Source organism: Grammomys surdaster, unplaced genomic scaffold, assembly GCF_004785775.1.
Source record: "Grammomys surdaster isolate TR1022 unplaced genomic scaffold, NIH_TR_1.0 100, whole genome shotgun sequence".
Taxonomy (NCBI): domain Eukaryota; kingdom Metazoa; phylum Chordata; class Mammalia; order Rodentia; family Muridae; genus Grammomys; species Grammomys surdaster.
Window position 1 is genome coordinate 12,494,822 of NW_021604579.1, and position 21,449 is coordinate 12,516,270.

At 40.8% G+C, this 21,449-nt stretch overlaps 1 protein-coding gene across 1 annotated transcript in view; it reads right to left on the bottom strand.

The window, feature by feature from the left end:
* The window catches only part of Usp24 (ubiquitin specific peptidase 24), a 126,345-nt gene that overhangs the window by 16,680 nt on the left and 88,216 nt on the right, over positions 1-21,449 (bottom strand). The window contains exons 44-60 of the mRNA XM_028785408.1: positions 20,837-20,962; positions 19,329-19,427; positions 18,458-18,540; positions 17,932-18,073; positions 17,623-17,742; positions 17,041-17,261; positions 16,474-16,598; positions 15,939-16,080; positions 15,119-15,269; positions 13,689-13,784; positions 12,814-12,917; positions 11,288-11,401; positions 7,159-7,255; positions 4,837-4,953; positions 4,356-4,448; positions 2,687-2,789; positions 851-972 (exon numbers count right to left, since the gene is read on the bottom strand). Coding sequence (XP_028641241.1) covers positions 851-972; positions 2,687-2,789; positions 4,356-4,448; positions 4,837-4,953; positions 7,159-7,255; positions 11,288-11,401; positions 12,814-12,917; positions 13,689-13,784; positions 15,119-15,269; positions 15,939-16,080; positions 16,474-16,598; positions 17,041-17,261; positions 17,623-17,742; positions 17,932-18,073; positions 18,458-18,540; positions 19,329-19,427; positions 20,837-20,962 — 2,055 coding nt within the window. The remainder of the gene's footprint in view (positions 1-850; positions 973-2,686; positions 2,790-4,355; positions 4,449-4,836; positions 4,954-7,158; positions 7,256-11,287; positions 11,402-12,813; positions 12,918-13,688; positions 13,785-15,118; positions 15,270-15,938; positions 16,081-16,473; positions 16,599-17,040; positions 17,262-17,622; positions 17,743-17,931; positions 18,074-18,457; positions 18,541-19,328; positions 19,428-20,836; positions 20,963-21,449) is intronic.

Sequence of the window (21,449 nt, forward strand, 5' to 3'; positions counted from 1 at the left end):
ATGACAGGAAAATAAAGTTAAACTTAAAAAAATATGTTGCTCACAAACTCTTTTCCACATACATTTGGTTCTGGAAGAATTCATAGGAAAGTAGCTCTGGGTGGAAGGAGAGCTGGCTGAAGATGAGGCTCATGGTGCATGCCCTGTGCAGGCATGGCAACAGTCCACAACCACAGGTTGTTTTTAAAAAAATTTTTTTTAATGGTTATCTTATTTATTTACATTTCAAATGTTATCCCCCTTCTCAGTTTCCCCTCTGCAAACCTTCTATCCCATCCTCCCTCCCCCGTTTCTATGAGGGTGCTCCCCGCCCCCCACTCCTGCCTCACCAGCCTAGCATTCCCCTATGCCTTCACAGGACCGAGGGCTTCCCCTACCAACACAACCACATTTCTAAGGTTCACACACACATGCTTCTAGGCTGCAGCGTTTTAGGACCAGGGAGAGACAGACCAGGGACAAAATCTTTTGATAATAAAGTACTTTACATGTGAACTGTCACTCACCTTCTCTGGGGCCTTAGGGGTAGGTTCTTGGTTGAAGAAGATGAATAATGCCCACTTAACAAATTTACCCATGTATCCATTCAGCCATCCATCTACGCATACATTCATACAGTGCTGGACACAGAACATGCTGGGTAAGTGCTCTACCATTCAGGCCTCATCTGTAATGTTTTTGAAATTTCTATACACATTTCAAAAACGTTAAAGATGAGAGAGAATAAACATTTCTTCTCCTAACAATATTTCTTTTTACCAAAGAAACTTGAAAAATATACCAACAAAAGGATTTCACTCAAATAGGGAAAATAACATAAGAAAATGGCTTCAGCACAGTAATTACATACCTCTAACAGATAAGGTTTCCCTTCAGACAAGAACAGTAAGGCTTCTACTTCCTCATGAAGGGGCAGCAGAGGGCTCGAAGGAGCAACACTAATAGGTGGTCGTTGCTTAAATATTCCAGGAGCTTTAGGAGACCCAAGAAACAAAACACAAAACACAACCTGTCTCACTTGGAAATGTTCCACAAAACATGTCCACCAAAGGGCAAACCCTTCAGGTCTACACAAACTATTGCTATATTCTTACAACTCCATCCTTCAGTCGACTGGATCAATGAGCTATGCAGACAAAATCCTATTTTCTTCAAAGCTTGCCTCAGCAGTAGCTATGAAAACGTAGCCAAAGCTGCTACCAAAGAGACACTGAACTCATCATTGTTCTCTAAACAACTGTTTGCAAAAGACCACACAGCAGGGCTGAGTCTAGAGACATGAGGACACACTCGTATTTTCTGTTGTAAAACTGTCTGAACTCAGACAGCGAACCAGCTTTTAATTTTTGAGATGAACGACTCAGGAGTAGAAGCAAGCTATATTCATGCCATGCGTCAGAGTTTGTTTTAGCTGTCAACTTGACACTAACCAAGGGTCATCTGAGAGAAGAACCTCAAGTAAATAATTGCCGGGATCACTTTAGCCTGCAGGATGCTTTCTTAATTGCTAATTTATGCAGTAGGGCCCATCCCACCAGGGGCAACCCATCTCCAGGCAGGTGGACCTGGCGTGTGTAAGAGAGATGGTTAGGCAAGTTGAAGGGAGCAATCCAGTAAGCATATTCTGCTGCTGGTTTGTTTCAAGCTCCTGCCTTGAGTGCTAGCCTTGGGTTCCCCTGATGATGAACTATAACTTGTAAGCCAAATAAACTCCCCCCTCCCTGTAAGGTGGTGTTTATCAAAACAACAGAAAGCAAACTAGAACTACATTCGTGTGTCCTTTAATGTCCCTTTACATCGTTTTTAAGTATCTTTCAGCTGGAATGATGCACTTTGGAATCTTTCTTATTTCCTGCCTTTAGATTTTACTATACATATTACCACCACATGTGGAAGTCTATCACTTATAGCTGTGAACCTGTGTCTTTATGTTTTCTCATCTACAGAAGGGGATAGCATCTCTCTAGTTTGCTGTGGGGAATGAGCACAGTAAATACAAGCACCATGAAAAAGTAGAGTACACAGAAAACACTCATAGTGCTTTGTAGTACTATTGTGTGACTGTTAGGACAAACCCTAGAGACTATATACAAACACAGTACACATGTATAATTAGGATACTGGATAATTATATAGCACAAAAGTGTATCTGTGACTTGTGCCACTGGTGGGTGACATCAGGAAAAATCTCCAATTCTAACACATTAAAAAAGATTTCACTAATTTACATTTGAATCACCTTTGCTTTCACAAAGCACTTTGGTATTTTACCTAATTAATCCTTACAATACCTAGAAGTTATTTTTAAACTATTTTCATTTTGTATGAAGGATCAGAAAGGTGAGGTGGCTTGGTCAGGATCACACAACTGAGAGACAATAGCTCGTACCTTGGCTATTTTCCTACTCCGTAAGTTGTTACATTATGATGATAAATGAACTCTGAATTAGTCTTTAATCCTAGAGTACTTTAAAATAATCTTTTTTTCTTTCTGCTCCAAATCAATGATTAACTTATCTTCTGCTGTTATCAACAAACTAGGTTGAATAAGGTGAGGTTTAGCATTAATTGAAAAAAAAAAAAAGACTTTAAGCACTCTCCAAGTATCAATAGTCATTTGAGAAACAAATACTCTTCATTCAGTTCCTCTTATGCTTCTGAGGTGGGAAGGTATGGTCAAACTTACCAACGTTCCTCTGCGAAGAGACATCTGTATGCAAGACCAGCAAGGCAACAGTGTTGTGGAGATTCCCAAACTCCCGTGCTTGTGCTGAACTCCATCGGCGGATCTGTCAATCGAAAAAATGAAAGCACGCTCCTGTTCTGGGTGGGAAAGGGGGTACTAGCTGGCAAGCTACTAAACCCAGCATCTCTTGATGCCCACAGTGGAAGAGGTCAACATATAAAGTTACTGGTCTAAATGCATCTTCAAAGGGTTTGCTTCCCAGAAAGAAAACATTAACTCAGATTCAAAACCAAGTATACAGTATAGGTCGGGCAATTTTCCAGAGCCTCAGTGTAATGGAAAACCATGAAACTGGAGGAGAGGAAGCCTGGCCCTGTGGCACCTCCAGTGTCTTGTATAAATGGGCACATGCTCCCTAAAAGTGCTTCATGTAATGGCAGGGATAATCTATCTGCTCTGCCCACTTTGTAGTTTTGAGGACCAAGTGAAATATTAAAAATGAAAAACATTTTAAAAGCAGCATTTTCCACAAATGCAAGATAATATTGACTGCACGTGCAGTGCAAATGTAGTGAATTTAAGTCAGTCCTCCGTCTGTGTGAGAGTCAGAGGTACTACAAATCCTAGCACAGTCAACACTCACAGTACGCGATGGTGGCAGTACTGTGTTTACTATTCAAGAGTGACAGCAGCAAGATGATGTGACAGGGCTGAGAGGAGCTTAGGAGTGTCAGTGCCCAGTCTGCCCATGCAAAGCACAGCACACAGTGAAAAGGCCCAGACTCTGAAATCCTCAGAGCTGGGCCTAGATCCATTTCATGAACTCCTGTGCTTTGTCATCTTGTCTAAGTTACTTAGTACAGCTGTGTTTAAGCTTAAATACTTCCTGGGGTACAGGAGTGACACTACTGGGTGTCTCCAGACTGTACCACCACAGAACGACCAGGGGCCTGCTACAGAACAAGCATCTATTTACCGTTATTGGAGTCTAGCATTTTAAAGCACTTAAAAGTCTAAAAGAAATACATGGATGAGAAAAACAGAGATATAAAAGGATTTCTACCAGGCCAGGCCATGTATGGATACAACATCTAACCAGACACACACACACACACACACACACACACACACACACACACACACACACACACACACCTATCTACCTCAATGCTATGGGAACTAATATGTTCCTATCATTTGACTGAGAACATTAAACTGCAGTATAGTTCAGTTTTAACAGTCCAGCTTCACAGATGGATTCCAACCACTCTAAAAAAAAAATTCACAGCCCCAGGGAAGAATGGAGAGGACTCCGAGGCCACTTGAAGTTCCTTTTACTGATCTCCAAAGACTTTTTTTTTTTTTTTTTTTTGATTTATTTATTTATTTTAAGTATATGAGCACACTGTAGCTGTCTTCAGACACACCAGAAGAGGGCATCCAATCACGGGTGGTTGTGAGCCACCATGTGGTTGCTGGGATTTGAACTCAGAACCTCTGGAAGAGCAGTCAGTGCTCTTAACAGCTGAGCCATCTCTCCAGCCCCTGATCTCCAAAGACTTTTAAGGCCTACATGGTATTAACACCCAGAACTAAATGAAGTGAAACATTTATCATCCACAAAATGAAAGCCAACAGCATCTGACTGAGAACAGGGAACACTCCTTACCTGACTGTTCTGTCGACTGACCCCGAGGAGGAAGCTGATCATGTGTCGCAGTGCTGAATGCCGCAGAAGAAGATCTCCAGCCCTGATACCTTGCTGTCACAAGGCAGTAGAATGACAAATTATACTCCCAGATAAAAAGTTGTTTTAAAACTACAGTCAGATAAGAAGTTTTAAGAAATCACCAAACTAATTGCTGTAACTTGTGTGTAGTGAGTACTTGTTACTGTTTAGTTAAAGAATCCCGAGCCTTCCACTGCCTCCTGATGGCAAAACCACTGTCATTGCCTTCTACTGCTGTCAGAAACTACAAATACTTGTACCAGAATTCTTAAGTAAAATTATCCATTAATTTGGACATAATTAGAAATACCAATGAAACCACAGACCTATACAGAATGGAATCTAACATTTTTTCCATGTATGAAATGTTTTATATTATATTTCCTACTTGTAGGAAAATGCATTAGAAAACAGTATTTACCTTTTGTACAAAAGTGTTGAATAGAGAAAAATACTGAGCACAGTTTTTACAATTTTCTGGGACATCTTTATCCAAAAGAGCAAGCAGGACTTCCAATAACTGATGAAGGCTTTTTAACTGGTGAGAAGAAAAAGGAGATTACATAAAGAAAAAGAAGACAAGACAGACACTATCGCAGGGTTAATTTGAAATAAACCACCATAAGAACAAAGGGAAATTGATACAATCCGGTCTCAGGTTTAGATGGATTTATGCTTTGGAGAGCAGAACAGAGTTGTCCTTTTACCTTCCAGGAGTGTCGGTACTGTAGAACTAAGAGAGTGGCTAGTGCTACTTCCTAGGTACCAGAGTCCAGGTCACGCTCCTACTGGCCCAGTTGTCACATGTTCTCCCGAGCCAATCTCTCTGTCTTACAGAGAGGTGGGAACCAAGGGGAGATGGATTCTGAATCCCTCCCTCCACTAGGCTGTCTCTTCACAGTCACAGATGCAGAGAATAAAACACAGACACAGGCAGAAGGGCCAGAAACCAAGCCGATGGAGCGATGGAGAGCAACAGCCTGACAGATGACACGGCAATACCGACTCAACTAGGAACTTACTTGGAAGCCCGCTGACGCCTCATGGAAAGCTTTGAAAAACATTTTATTTGTTTAGAGACCATTTTGGTATGACAGTGCTTCTGCTTTCCCTCCCACCCCAACTGGTTTTGGACAAGTCTCTAGAAATTCATTTGCTATCCAAGCATTAAGCCCAGGCTCACTACTCCTATTTGTTCATTCCTTTGAAGGTGGTATTCATAGACTTCTGGAATACCCCATCCGCCTGTCACACGCCTTATAAATAATACCAGCTAGCACTTACATAGCACTTCATTTTCAAAGGACAGTATATAGTGGGTGCCAAGAGGTATAATTTCCATTGTGAGGAAAACAAACACAAAAATACATCAGCTGGATATCAAATAGAATTGTCTTCAGGAAGTGGTTTCCATGCTTACACCCTACTCCTTTTCTTCTTCTACCTGCTCTTCTGTCTTTAAAAGGCTGGTGATGTCCTGTATATCCTGATCCCGATCGACAGGAGACTCAATTAGGCCTGCCTTTTCTCTCTGGACTACGCAGTGGAAGAAGGAGAGTAAGAAGTCTAGGTAAGCACTTGCGACCTCTTAGACAGCTCCTATAGAGTCTCTCTGAGCAGCTACCGCGGCCTGCACCAGGTGTGGTCTTGCTTGATGACAAGTTCTGCTGCTTACAGTAACGGAAAGCTACTGCTTTATAGCGCACATAAGTCTAATGACTCTGGAACTGAGAGGAGAACTCTCAGGAGCTTTCTGAGAGCATATTTGACTTGCTGTTCCTTGCTTCCTGTTCCTCTAGTGAAGCAACACTCCTGAACTTGTCTGGTCTAATAGTGCTTGCTGGATCAGGTAGTAGCAGTTCCAGTAAGAGCTTGGGTGCCCAGACTCTAACTAGATCTGGACCATCCTCCTTGAAGGTTGTATAACAAAGTCAGCGTCTGAATTTGAAGCTGTCATTCCTATAATCATTGATGCACAAAATGCCTGGAGTCAATGGTTATAAGAGGCCAATTTATCTTGAAACTATTGTTTTTCAAAGTTTTCCATGAAGTATCAGCTGTTTGAAACAGCGAACTTGGGAGTAACTGCCGTACTTGAGAAGATTTAGTAACAGACTGAACAACCAGACTGAGAATGTACACCACATATTTCCCCAAGGCTTAAAACCTTTGGGAATAAACACCATAGTTTGTTTTATCGTGTGTATGCTGAATTAGGATTCTGAAGGTACAGTGTAGAGATCAGGGTTAGGAAGAAGAAACAAAGCTCAGGGAAGGCGGAAGGAACTGCCCTGCCTGGGATGGATGGCTCTGGTTTGCCTGCCCAAAGCAGTCAGATCAGGAAAACAGCTTTTGAGGAAACAGAAAAAGCCAAGGGTGACTCAAAATGTCTAGATCAGAAGTGTCTAGATGCTGATTAGTCTCAGTTCATAGAGTCTAACACAAGTTCTTGAGAAAAGACTTGTCAGGGATCTAGAAGAAAAATCTTAAAGCAGACAAAAGCAGACTTGAACTCTTTCAGTCTATCCTGGTATCTGGAACATAAAGAGGGATGGACAAAAATGTCTTTCTATCCTAGTATGTATCAGAAACTCTGTGTGTGTGTGTGTGTGTGTGTGTGTGTGCACAAACCATGTGGCAAAAACGCCAGCCCAGACACCAGTTCTAGATTATCTTTCTTATTGTGTACAACTGAGAACATCTGATAAAAACAGGATACATCAAGTTTATAAGTGAGACTGACCTTATCCTGATAAAACAAGGCACTGTCTAAGGTCTTCTCCAGGATGGTGGCCACAGCAACTCGTACTTCTCTCACACTGCACTCCAACAAGAAAACCCTAAAATGAAGAGAAACATGATAGAAAAAGGACACAAGTATATAACCCTAACCTGCTCTACACATCTGTAACCTATAGCAGCCACGGAGTGAAATGACTCAGAGGTACTAGTCCAAGTGTCCCAAGAGTTTCTAGGCTCACAGGTACCTGGGGCTTCCCCAGGTCACTCCATATGCTGTAAATGAGATTTGGGAACCAGACAGAAAGTTCACCAAGATTCTAAGTGGTAACTCAAATGCTTTAAGGACAAGAAACACCCATATAACATTTGCAGTAGGACTTAACCAGATGCATGAACTCTTGAGGAATACTGGATATGTCCTAGGGTAACACTAAAGAATGAAAGTATATCTAGAATAGGGGGGAGGTCTAGCAGGCAAGTGGCCAGTCTCTCCAAAATAAAAAGCAAGACAAAGAAGGGGAGACTTGGGGATGCAAGTATTGAAGGCTAATATTCATAAGAGGCACACATAGCAAAGCCCACATGTGGACTCTGTAGGACCTAGATCTGTACAGACGCTGTGGGGAGGGCAGAGGACGCTAGTACTGAAGGTTAGGATCCATAAGAGACACACACGCAAGCCCATGCGTGGACTCTGTAGGACCTGGTCTGTATAAGCATTGTGCAAGACGACATTGCTAAGGTATTGGGGGGGAGTCTGAGTGGGGTGTAAGAAGGTATGAGGGAATTCTTAATTTTGTTTGGTTTGAAAATGATAAGGTGCTTATGCTGGAAAAAGTCAAACTCCTTTATGCGACAGAGACATATGCTGAATTCTGTCTGAAAGGAGCTTTAGAGCAGAAGGAAAAGCCAACTCCATTCCTGGGGAGAACTAGGACAGTAAGAGAAGGCTTTGCAGGATCCTTCTGCCCAGCTCTATGTCTGTCTGTAAGTGTCTTACAAGAAGTTCCTAAAGGATGTAAAGAAGCCTTTGTGTTAGTGGTTTACACTTTAAGTAAACTTGAGAACATTCACTATTACAAACCCCAGAAAACCTACATTAAAACCCTGTAGAAAGAAAGACACGGTATGGGGTGTTGCTATGGAAGAGGCTATTGTTATCTTTATGCTTCAGTTAGAGAAATATTTGTACAGGTTGACTACCTACTCTCACTCCAAAATGCAGTACAATCTGGGATCTTTGATGACAACGTGATGTCACTCTTGGGAAATTCTATGCCATGGTACTGTTTAGCATACAAAAAGATGAACAATATTGTATAGAATTATCTCTAGATTATGTATATGCTTAGATAATAAAACAAAAGGGAATAAATGTTTCCATTTGTGTTCCATCCTGAGACACATCTCTAAAAATGCAAATATCCCTCAATTCAAAGAATTTCCAAAATAATCTGGTCTCAAGCATTTAAGAGAAGGCATGTTCACCTATGCTCTCTCTCTGACTTTGTGTGCGTGATGTGTGCTAGTGAAGACACACTTTAATTAAAGCAATGATAAAGGATCTTTAGGGCTCTATGGGCTGGAGACATAGCTCAGTAAAGTCCTGCAAACATGAGTTCAACCCCCAGAATCCATGTTTTGTTTTGTTTTTTTAAGGGCATGGTAATGCACAGTGCTGGAATACAAGGTGACGAAGGATGAATCCGCAAACCAATGAGACCCTGTCTTTCAAAAAAGGTGAGTGGCTCCACTCCTGAACACGTACTCTGACCTCCTAACGCAAGGGCAGGCAGCTACGCATACATATATAAGTACACACATGCCACATATGCAAATAAAGTGGGTGAGAGAAAGAGAAAGCGCGCGAGTGAGCAAGTGCCTGGAGGTTCCAGAGAAAGAATTAGATAAAAATTATTTTTCTTAGATTTTAGAAAAGATTTTTACTTATTCTTATGTATATAAATGTTTTGCCTACATAAAAGTACACCACACATATGTCTAGTGCCTTAAAAAGCCAGAGGAGGGCATTGGATTCCTTGGAAATGGAGTCACAGATGGTTATGAGCTGTCATGTGGGTGCTGGGAACAGAGCACAGGTTCTCTGCAAGGGTAACAAGTGCTCCTAACAGCTGAGCCATCTCTCCGGCAGCTGTTACTAATTTCTTAAAACATATCAACTCATGACAATTGAAAGTGATTAGATCTTATAAAGAAAATCAGATGATCCACTGGGATGCTTGATGTCAGAAATTCTAAGAACTACTACCAAAGGAAGACAATTTCTCAAGAGACAGTCAAAATCAAGCCTGCCTTTGCATAAGGTGATGAATGAAATATTTTCTAAATATTTTCCAAATGTGTAATCATTCCTTGAAATGGTGTTTGGGGGACCTATGGGAAAATATTTTCAAACTGAATGAGAAAATTGGGTAAAAGGTTATCTTTACTGCAAACTTTAAAGGGGCAGGCATGTAACTCTTCTGAGAAATGTTTATTAGGTCTCTCTTCATGAGCTGAATGCATATGTGTGATGTATGTATGAACAAATATTTGAATGTGGGTTATCTGGCAGGCACTCTGTGTATGGCAAGGAACCAGCAGACTTGATTCTATCCTTAAGTAGCTGAAGCTCAGCAGAAGAGACAGCAAACCCTTAAGGAGTACACAGAGCAACAGGGCAGATCTGTATCCATCTGTGTGTGTGCAATCTAAGCTGACATCTGAAGGAACAGAAGCAAGTACTATGCAAGAGCAGAGAGAACCATGTTCCAGACAGGAGGCTTAGGCACGAGGGGCTTGTCAGGCTGCCTGAGTGATGACTGACTTCGAAGAGTAAGCGTGCACCGTGAGCCTGGAAGGTCAAGTGAAGCTCAAGTACTGGGCTTTACTGTGGTGTGAGGGACCCACTCAAGACCTTCCTGGAACGAGTTATGTGACACAGCTGTTTCACAAACCACACAGAATTTTACAGGAAAAGACATGGAGATAGCAAGTAGGCACGTGAGTAGGTGGAGCAGAGACGAAGAGGTAAGGGACATGTAGGAGACTGAGGGCTCTGGTTAGGGCTTGTATGTAGCTCAGTCCTGCATGTGTGAGGCCCTTGCTTTTATCCTAGTAACATAAAAAATAAAAAAAAAATCCAACCAAATTTCTAACACCACCAGACTGTGCTCCCTTAGTAGGGAGGGACCTACATTTCTGAATTTCCTGCCGTGTGTCTGTTTTCACACAAAAATACCCAAACACATTTGTATGCTGACAAAGGGACCCAGTGGAAAAGTCTACAAGGTAAAGATGGAGTGGGGGTTAATTAAAAGGCCAAGTTCCTGGAGAAGGCCTGCAAATAGACTCATTCTGAGAGGTGCGTGCTTTATAACCTGGAGTGAGACAGCCTACGGCAGCTGTTCAGCATGTATTAATCACTTCTCCATGACACCTGAGACCAGGCTATTAGACAGAAGCAGGCTTCTCACATGACAAGTTTGAGGACCAAATCAGAGGGAAGAAAGAACCTGCTGGGACCAAGGAGACAGGACAAGGTCTCATAACATAGAGAAGGTCTTGCTGGGCTCCTCATATAGTGATAAACTTCCCAAGGATAAAGGAAATTGACTCACGAGTTCAACTGGGAATAAGGTATAAACAATAAATGTGACTGGAGAATCTTGAATTCTTATGTGAAAAGGCAGATTATTCATCTATCTACTGTACATAGGTCACATAGTCCCATGGGTAACTTTTTTGGTGCCAGAATCTAAGCACACTTAGACTGTATTAGTAATAGGGCTGTAATAGTAGCCTCGGATTCCCACTTCCTTGTTAGCAGACTGAGCACCCTAGGAAAGGGACTTTCATGCTTCTCCTGAGCAAGAGCACGGATTAAGGGCTGCAAGCTGTGAGCACCTGGTGGCTATCACCTTACACTCTCTGCAATCACTGAACCCTTGCCAGAGTCTAGTCCAGCGGATAATTTTGCAGTGGCCTAATTTCCTTATTACTTCAGTGAAAAGCTTAAAATGGACTCTAATCTGAAAAATGAATTCAAGTTGAAATGTAAAAAGAAGCTTTACTTCTAAATGATAGGAAACCATAGAAAGTTCTTTTAATTAAAAGATCTTGACACTTACTTTACCAATTCTCGTCCTTCGGAGCTGATAAAATATTCAACAAGCCACTGACAAGCATCCAGACTTTTTGAAAGCAAGGCTTCAATAGTAGCAATCCATTCTTCAGTATCAACCCTTTAAAAAGCAGAGCGCAGTGTCAGGCTCCAGTGAGTGCCTGCAGAGCGTGTCTCATGGCGTCACTCCTGTCTACCTAGCTATTCCACAGTGGCCAGGAACAAAGGGTAGATTAACTATCCACTGGCTGCCCGCCGACATGACTCAGCATTTCGGCTCTCAGGTTATCTGCCATGTGACTGTCACACCTCCCACCCTCTCCCACACACAGGACATATGTGCAGTGCCTACACCTATCACTGAGTTTCATCTTTTACATCTTCAACATCAACTTCAACTGATGAAGACCAGAGCTGTCACATTTTGCCTGGCACAACCAAGTGTGTGTCACCTTCAGACCAGGTTATGTTTTATATCAAATTGCCAAAACTATTAATATCTTGCTTCGAAGATTTGGACAGAGAAAAAGTGGCTGACTACACTACCCATAATCTCACACCACTCCTGAGACCCCAGTGCCTCAGCAACCCCAATGGTGAGAAGAGACAAAGTGGTGACTGTATAACATGGAGATATGAGTGAATTTCATAAGTCAAAGTACCAACTGAATCTCTCTACTTAATCCTGTGCAGCCCTTAAAGGACAGAAATGTGTTCTTTTTTAAAATCATGTAACTTCCGGTTATTACACATAAAATGAGACTGTCATTATTAATTATTTTTCTCCATGAGTCTGGCTGAAAAATATCTGTCCCCAAACTCAGACTTGAAAAGCGTATTCACTTTGCTAGCCAGAGCTCAATGGTCTTCCAACTTTAACCAGTTTCCTCTTTCTCCAGGTATTTTTCTACAAGCCACCCCTCAGCTCTCTTTCTCCTTCAGTCATATGCTCACAAACCAACGACTAATAACTCGCAGAACCTTTAATGATCCAGACACCCTGTCAGGTGCTGCAGATAAACGCCCATGATGACTAAGATGCAGATCATGTCTGGAGCTCTTAATATCACTCTGAACATGTCCTGGTTCAAACTCCTCCATGAACTGTCACCAACACAGCCTAAACTTTCTGGTCTGGCACCTGGTGATTAGTCTTAATGAGTCCCTTATAAGTACCAGAAAACTACAACTAACCATGGGTGGCCTTAAGCAAGTCCTGCTGCCATTCTAGAGTCTTTCCCTCTGCCTAGAATGATGCCTTTTCTTCCTTTTAAAATCCTCTGAAGGTATCGACAGATACGATTTCATCCAATACTCAAAGACACAAAGTTTATGTCTTATAGCACAGCAATTTCTTTTTTGAAAATCAATCCTCACTAACCTCTTCTTAAAGACTGAGGGTATGTTTCAGTAAGCTGATTATATCAGGTAGTATTGCAATATTTTGAAAAGTAGAATCTATAAATTTATTTTTTTCATTGAATTAACCAGTGTTTTCTGTAACAGCAGAGTAGTAAAACACACCACCCTTACCTGAGTTTTTTCTTTGTCCGTAGGTAAGTTTGGAAAAGGAACTGAATGGCAAGCTGCAAGCTTACCTTTGCCATGCAAGGATAATATGGGTGCTTTAATTTAGTCTGTGAGAGGGAAGAGGATATTTTTCATAAAAATCTTACAGATCATTATATATTCTATAGAATATAATAATGACAAATGATAAAGGAAAAACCCTAATACTAGCAGTTAGGAAGTGAAGGCAGAAAGGTAAGTAGTTCAGAGCCATCCTCGATTACTTGGAGATAGCCTGGGTTACACACAAACACAAAGGAACAGGAAATGGTTAGCTAGTTATTAATAGAAAACACTCACTTAAATTTTTAAAAAGTTAAGATAGCTTCTTCAGTTTTAAATAAAGTCCTCTCAGAAAACAGTCTTTGCCTCTCTTGGCATTATTAACAATGGTACTGTAGACAAGGAAGTACTGGAAAGTTAATTTTGAGTATGACAGTATATGATTACAGATTAAGAAAAGTTAGCTCATAGAGCACAGAAGCAACTGATAAAAAACAATCCCTCAGCACAATAGCCCCTAACCCACAGCCTTCAGCCCCACAGTACCCAACCCCATATCCCCCATAGTCCCCAACCTCATAGCTCCTAGCCCCATAGCCTCTAACACCATAGCCCTCAGCCCCATAGCCCTCAAATTTGTCACAAAAATCTAAAAATTCTGTATGTGCAAACCTGTACCACTCATTCACAGTGTACAGCCCAAAGCTGCCTGTGCGATAGTATTACCCAGTAAGTAACACATTTATGGGAAGTGGGGTTTTGCACCTAGGCTGAATGCTAACACTTGAGACGTGGCCATTGCTTTTTCAGTTCTTTAGTCACAACTGGCTACTTACAGCATTCAGTGAAGCTAAGGACAAAACAAAACTGAAGTAGTCACTACTGTACACATCTCTGTTCTTCATGAACTTGAGGTTTTCATCTCGCACCATCTACAAGACAAAATCAGTAGTCATTTTTAACAACCAGGTAGAGTAATATGTGGAAGGTTATTTCTACCAAAATGTTTAGGTAATTAAGGTTTGTAAAAAAACAAATTATACTTTTTAATTACCTTTTTCAAATTTTGAGTTTTGTAACAATGAGGGAGAAAAATCTTTCCTTTAAATCTAAGGCACTGTGGAAGGTAAGCCATCTCTAATCTCTTTTGGGGATTCAACAAACAGGATTTTTTTTGGGAGGGTATGTTTTTGTTTTTGTTTGTTTATGAACAAATAATTCCACACCTCCCTGGCTCAGACAGCTCATTTCTTTTTTCTTTTGAAGGCTCCACATTTTCTTTAGATTCTCTGGTTCTCCCTACTTAGCTTGGGGCTGTTAGTGTATAAGGTCTGGACTGGGCAAGTGGACAGTCTTGAATTCAAACCCTGAGATGGTGGGTTATTTCTCTGTTTTAATCAACCTTGTTTTGTTACATCTGAAAAATAGGAATAATATCTCCTATTCTACAACAGACTTATAAAGCTTAATCAATCCATAAAAACCTCTTTAGTCAGGTGAGGTAGTGCATGCTTTTAATCTCAGTACTTGGGAGACAGAGGTTACAGGATCTTTGTGAATTTGAGGCCAGCTTGATCTACACAGTGAATTCCAGGCCAGCCAGGTAGTTGAGAACCTGTCTCAAACCCACCCCTCCCCACAACAAGAAACCTCCCCAAAAGTAACAACAACAACAAAAACCCCACTAAAACTTGTTTATAGTCTGTAGCACAGAGCAGGTATTTAATAAACAATGGCCATCATTGTTAGCTTAGTCTCAACTAAAATGTTCTAGGTCTTGATTTGTTTTCTCAGATAAAATAATTTCAACAACATGTTTTTCTGTTCTGGCCATCTTGGTTCATCTTTGTGGCACTATCGCTATAGTTTCTATATCTGGCATAGAAGATACAGGACAGTGGGGGTGGTCAAGTGGCCCAAAACAACAGTAACCACAGAAGGGAGCCACCAGAAGTGCCCTGAACTTATAACATGAAATCTGACATTCATCTTGATTTTCTCCCTTAGAGAATGATTTATCTGCTTCCCCTGCCTCTTTTAAAGATTTATTTATTTTCATTTTGTGCATCTGTATTTTGGCTCCGTTTATGTATACACATCGCGAGTGTGCCTGGACCTAGGAGGTCAGAAGAAGATGTTGAATCCTTAGGTAAAGGTTGTGAGCCTCTATGTGGGTGCTGGGATTGAACCCAGGTCCTCTGCAAGAGCAGTTAAGTGCTGTAAGCAGCTGAGCCCCCTTCTCTGTGCCTGTTCATGTAGTTCTTACCTGGTATATCCGAGCAGGCATTTTCTCCACAAACAGTCCTTTCTTCTCACCCTTTTTAACCAGCTTGGTTAGAATGGAGAGCCTGTCATTATTAGGCCTGTGGGGCCGTGGAGAGGACTGAGGTGAAATTTCAGGTGAAGATGGAGCTGACCTGAAAAAAAAAAAAATCAAAGAACTGTAAAGTGTAGAGGGTTTTTGTTTGTTTTGTTTTTAACTTGCCAGATTTACATACTGGAACTGTTATTAAACATAAACTGCATACTTTTCTGATCCAATAATAGTAAAGGCAAATTAATTGAAAATAAGACCATAAAAAGTCTTTCTGGTTATAGTATTGTGCTTTGGACAAAAAGTGCATTCAATATATGTATATGTACATACCTCCATTCTAGATTGAAAAAAAAAACCAACTCAATTCTGCCTCTGCCATGAATAATTCATATGCATGTTTCTAAATACAAAGTAACTTCTTGCCAGGGCAGTAGAGTCCAGGGAGCAATAAACAAACAATTTCTTATTTTCTTTTTAGAATTTCTTTTATGCTTAGTTAATTATTTTTAAACATTAAGCATTAAATTATGGGGCTTGAGAAATGGCTCAGTGGTTAAGAGCACTGACTGCTCTTCCAGAGGTCCTGAGTTCAATATCCAGCAACCACAGGGTGGCTCACAACTGTCTGTAATGGGATCTGGTGCCTTCTTCTGGTGTGTCTGAAGAGAGCAATAGTGTACTCATATGCATAAAATAAATAAACCTTAAAAAAAAAGCATTATATTTTGAAGATCCTATCAACACCCACTGAAACCACATGTCAACTTACAGAGAGAGATCCTCAGCCTCCTGCCTTACGACGCTCACTCGGCTTTTCTTTGGCAGCACAGGGGAGTTCTGATCGGACAGCCTTTGATAGAAGAGCATGTAGGCATTCCAGTATCTCCGACGGACATCAGTGTATGGGTTTGCTATTTTATAAGATGTTAAGAGAAAAGTTTTGGTAAGTAAGATGTTTTCTAGAGTGATCATCTATAATAAAGGGCCTCCAGACTCAATGATTTATTTACTAAACTTGCAAAGTGTAAAGTGTAAATGTGGGTCTTTTTAGTGTTGTTAGAATACAAGTTAGGGTGCAGCCCCATGGGGTGGGAGGATAGAGGGAAGACTGCTTTATCACACTATATAATGAGGGTTTGAAGCACAGGTGCTGAAACTGTCTCTGTAAGTAATCATATCTCTGCATAAGAAAAATATGAAAAAAAATCTATTGTATTTTTATATAAAGAATATAGCTTTTAATCTGAAAAAAAACCTATATAAAAAATAAAGTGAATGGAATATATCTACTTATAAATACTTACTCTGATCATAAACTTTTGGTCTATATTCTCCTCCAAAGCATTCATACTCCAGGGTCTCATCATTTAGGTCAAATTCTTCAATAACGGTGTCATTAAATTTATACCACTTTCCTTTTCCACACCCCCTAGGACCCAGAGATCAGATAAACATTTTAAGATTTAAAACCAATTATGTCCACCCCTTGCATTTCTCTCTATAGATTATGCACATATAAAGCAGGTGAGTTACTCGAGAGCATCCAAGAGAAACGTAGCAATAGAGGTGTAGTGATTTCAGTTTCTAAAACAACTTTTCAAATTAAAGAAATAAAAAATGATCAATTCAAAACGCAGAACAAAGTATAACATGAATATTTTTATAACTGGGCATTATAATGCATGCCTATAATCCCAGCACTTGCTGGGCAGAAGCAGAAGTACTGAGAATTTGAGGCTCAATGTGAGCTATAAAACCTTGTCTTATCCACTACCCATCCCCCACCAAAATTTCTCCAGTGATGAGCATGGACGACAGATTTCATCAGGGAAGGCAGAGAGTACATGAAGGCTTCTGTAGAAAACCCTTACCGTCTGTCCTTAATGAAGGAATAGTAATGGCCAGCATGTGCCTGCCCACTGTGTACAATGACACCAACAAGCTCATAGTTTTCTGTGAGGGCAACTTTTTTCCGTGGGGATCCTCCACCTCCTTGATCCATATTCCTCCCATTTTCACCAACTTCAGAAGATGAGTCCTGGCGAGCCATTCCTGCAACTGTGTAAGGCTCCATATTTAGCATCCAAGGAAACTATGTAAAAGTAAAAAGAATACACCAATGTTAAGTGGGAATGTATTGGGTAGTAGCTTGTAAAGTCAGATGAAGTGAGTTGTGCTTTCCTAGAGAAGGGCTGACTCCTACTCCAATTTATACATGGACAGTCTGTCTGTGTTATAGAGAAAGCATTATATTTCATAACCATGGCTAGGGTACCTTCCAGAAATAAAGGGCAACATCTGTAGGTCCCTCTGTTGCACTAATAGCAGCTTCTCAAACGAGGGCTGCATACCCCTCATGTGCATCTCAGAGGACAGACAGGGTGTAGAAACAGAAGGAAGGAAGGACAGGAGAGTCATGGTTGAGAGCCATTTCAGGAAGGGAAAGAAGTTACCCGTATTTGTTCATCGTATTTAATGGATCGTCCACTCTCCCAGTCAAAGCCAAATCTCATCAGGTGAATTACCAACACACTAGGTAAAGACTTGATGCATGTCCTTTTCACTGTTATTCTCTAAGAAAAAGCAAAACCCAAGTTAACTCCCTGGAGAAAATTGAAATAATGGATGTAAAAGCTTTTGGTGCCCATGTAAAACAAAGAGCAGCACAATCTACTGGCCACCACAAGTGGAGGGTAGTAACAACCTCCTACAGGCGCCACAGAAATACTGACATTGTTTCTTGGAAAGGGCAGTTGCGATACCTTCTCTTTACACTTTTCACAGTAGTATGCATTACTTCCTTCTAGAACTTCACCTCTAACAAACTGGTCCAAAGAAATTTCCAAGCTTTGGCAAGATGTAACTCCTAGATTGAGAGCCATGAAAGCTTCCTCACGCTCATATCTGATTGGGAAAAGACAGAAATGCATGAGTGGAGAATCACTTCAACTGTCATGAGACCTTTACTTCAACACACTCTGCAACAGCCAGGAGAATTAGACAAACCTCAGCATAAAAGCACACTGACAAAACCATCAATTTCAACTAATACTCTAAGACTACAAAGTAATTATAGAAACTGAAGAAATAAAATTCACTGAATATTTATAGACCCACTAAGAAATAAATCTACAAGTCAGTCAAAAACTAACATTATAACTTTCTAAAACATCATTTATAGCAACTTCCCTGCCATGGTGCTGGCATCAAAACCAAGGTCTTGTACATACCAGACATGCTGTTTCACTAATAGTCACTGTTTAATGCAGTGGTGACATCTTCACTAACCTGTGAGGACAATCTTTGCAGATCTTCTGATCAGAATAGATGCCCTGGAAGGTATTCTTAAAAATTTGTTCTCGTCCCATTTTCTGTTGGAATAAAAATAAGATTTTAACCGATAGCCCTAGAATGTACAAGTTGGTTCACATAAAATCTTATTAAAAAACTTTCAATTTAGCCACCAAAGTATAAAGAGTAATAGTAGTAGTTTCAGCCGGTGTATCAGAGCAGTGCAGACAAGAGGAGGGAGAGTGAGGGTCCTGAGAGCTAATCATCTCAAGTCGTCCTTATGGTTCTGGATCTTTCTGTGCTACAAGTTGCAAGGTAGAAGGGCTTTGACAATCTTTGCTTTTGCTCAAGGACGGGTACTATAGATCTGTAAGTTATTCTACACAGATGGAGCACAATGATTATGCTTATTGATATGATGTACAGTGGCAACTCTGGGCAAATCTATTGTTTTACTGAAGGCAGAAATCTTTGAGTCTAAGTATCAAAACAAGTAACAGTCTAGTCCTTTTGGACCTTTGCCAGAGTCTCTCATTCCCTAGACTGCTCTTAGGATCATCAGTTCACTAAGCACTCTGCAACCAGACTACCTCTAGGAACATTGCAAACAAACAAACAAACAAACAACAACAACAACAACAACAAAAAACCCCCAAAAACCCCTCATGCACAAATGGTCATTTATTATGAAATACAGATTAGAAACTATATTATCTTCTCAGCTTAGGTGAATAAGTAATGTTAACTGCAATAATGTGTAGATGTTCATTTTACATGCCGGAAGAATGAACCTGTGAGTCTCGGGCACCATGAACCTACACTGTCCTCATAGTTGCAGGAGCCACAGGGCAACGGAGACCTTCATTACCTTGAGATACTCATCCATCTGATCAATGAGGCTAGTGAAGAACTCATATGCGTCCTGCTGCTCCCTCACGTACAGCTCCTTGTTCCACATCTTGAAGATCTACATAGCAAGAGTTAACTAGGTGTTTAAAAGGAAAGCAGCACGCTCTGAACAACACATGAAGTCCTGTAACTATGTCTGAAAAACAAGCTCACTTTTAGGATGTGGCTGCTTTTATTGGAGTGAGACAGGCTTATACTGGGCCATCCATGCATTTTCTTGGTCCTTCCTAACATAGCAAGTCTGAACCAAACCCTGACACCAAATGTGGGCTCAGGGTAAGCCCTCAGACTACACATCAGCAAGCATCTCTCTTAAAAGTAACCTCTGCTCTGTGACAAAATGCAGCAATGTCCTTTCTGGAGGCACTAATGACACTGGCACAGGTTCAGAAAAATGATTTGGTTCAGTACGTTAAGATACATTTTTCACTACTATTTTAAATTATGTGTATCTATCGATGTCTCTGTGCAGGTGTGTGGACATGCATGCAGAGGTCAGAGGTGTCTGATTCCCCTGGAGCTAGAGCTGCAGATGGGTGGGAACTGTCTGCTGTGGGTGCTGGGAACCAAACCTGTGCTTCTGCAAAAGCAATACAACTGCTGAAATATAGATTAGAAATATGAGCGTTCCTTTAAAGAATATTTTAAAGACTTAAATCAGAATCATAAGAAACAGTCAAGGGGCTGTCCAGAGACTGTTCCACCTGGGTAGCCATCCCATGTGCAGACACCAAAGGAAGACACTGATGTGGATGCTAGAAGTGCATGCTGACAGGAATCTGACATAGCGGTTTCCTTAGTGATCTGCCAGAGCCTGACATACACAGAGGCGGATGCTCACAGCTAACCGTTGAACTGATCACTATGTTCCCAATGGAGGAGTTAGAGAAGACTGAAGGAGCTGAAGGGGTTTGTGGTCACGTGGAGAGAGCAAAAATACCAACCAACCAGAGCTCACAGGGTCTAAACAGCCAGCCTGGGAGCACATAGGGAGGGAACCATGGCTCCAGCTATATATGTAGGGGAGGATGGCCTTGTTGGGCATAGGTGGGAGGGGAAGTCCTTGGTTCGGTGAAGGCTGGATGCCCCAGTTGTGGAGGAATTTGAGGGCGGGGAGGAGGGAGTTTATGGGTGGGTGGGGGCACATCCTCATAGAAGCAGGAGAAGGGGGGGATGGGATGGGGGGATGGGATAGGGGGTTTCTGGGTAGGAGGAAAAGGGGATAACATCTAAAATGTAAATAAAATATCCAATAAAAATTAATCTAAAAAAAAAAAAAAGAAACAGTCAAAACAGATAAGCGGATTCCCAGGAATTACAAATGACTTTCTTAACATTCTAATCATTTTCAAAAGAACCAATTTGTTCAACATTCAAATCTCTGACAAGTTGTTAGTGATGAGAGAAAACCAAAGTGGAGCCAAACTCTAAATATTATCTAACATCAAATATAGTGACTGTAATTACCTTCCAGAAATTCTCAGGCACGTAATACTGCAGCTTGCTTTCCATCAAATGCCCAAAGAGAGACTGCACTTGGTAAAACACACTGTCATCTGGATTGTCTGTATCATCATCCACTGAAAGAAGTGACTATGAAGAAAAGCATCATTAAATGAGAAACCTGTAACTGCTTCACACTAACCACAAACATGCATGCACACGAGTACCCACTCTGCTGTTTCAGTTGCTAAGAGTGTCTGGTGTGGAGACAGCCTTCTAGATATCTAGGCTTGTCACCTGGGTTAGGGATAAAGTATGAAGCTGATAAGATGAAGATCTCTAGACACATGTGACATAATGCTTATGGAATAGTCTCAAAACACTGCCTGCTACTCCACAAGTTGTGACTATGTTAATAAGATGAAAATAGAGCCAGATATTCTAAAATATTATGTACAACTTGATAAAACAGCTTGAGAATTAATTTTGTATGTACAAAAATTATATTTGGTTAAATTACTGATTAAAATAGATTTAGAGAAATGTGTGACTATAACATCTTTACAGATTTCAGAAGCTAATAAAGATTATTTAACTATAGCTACAAATACAAGAAATAATGACTAAGCACGCCAAA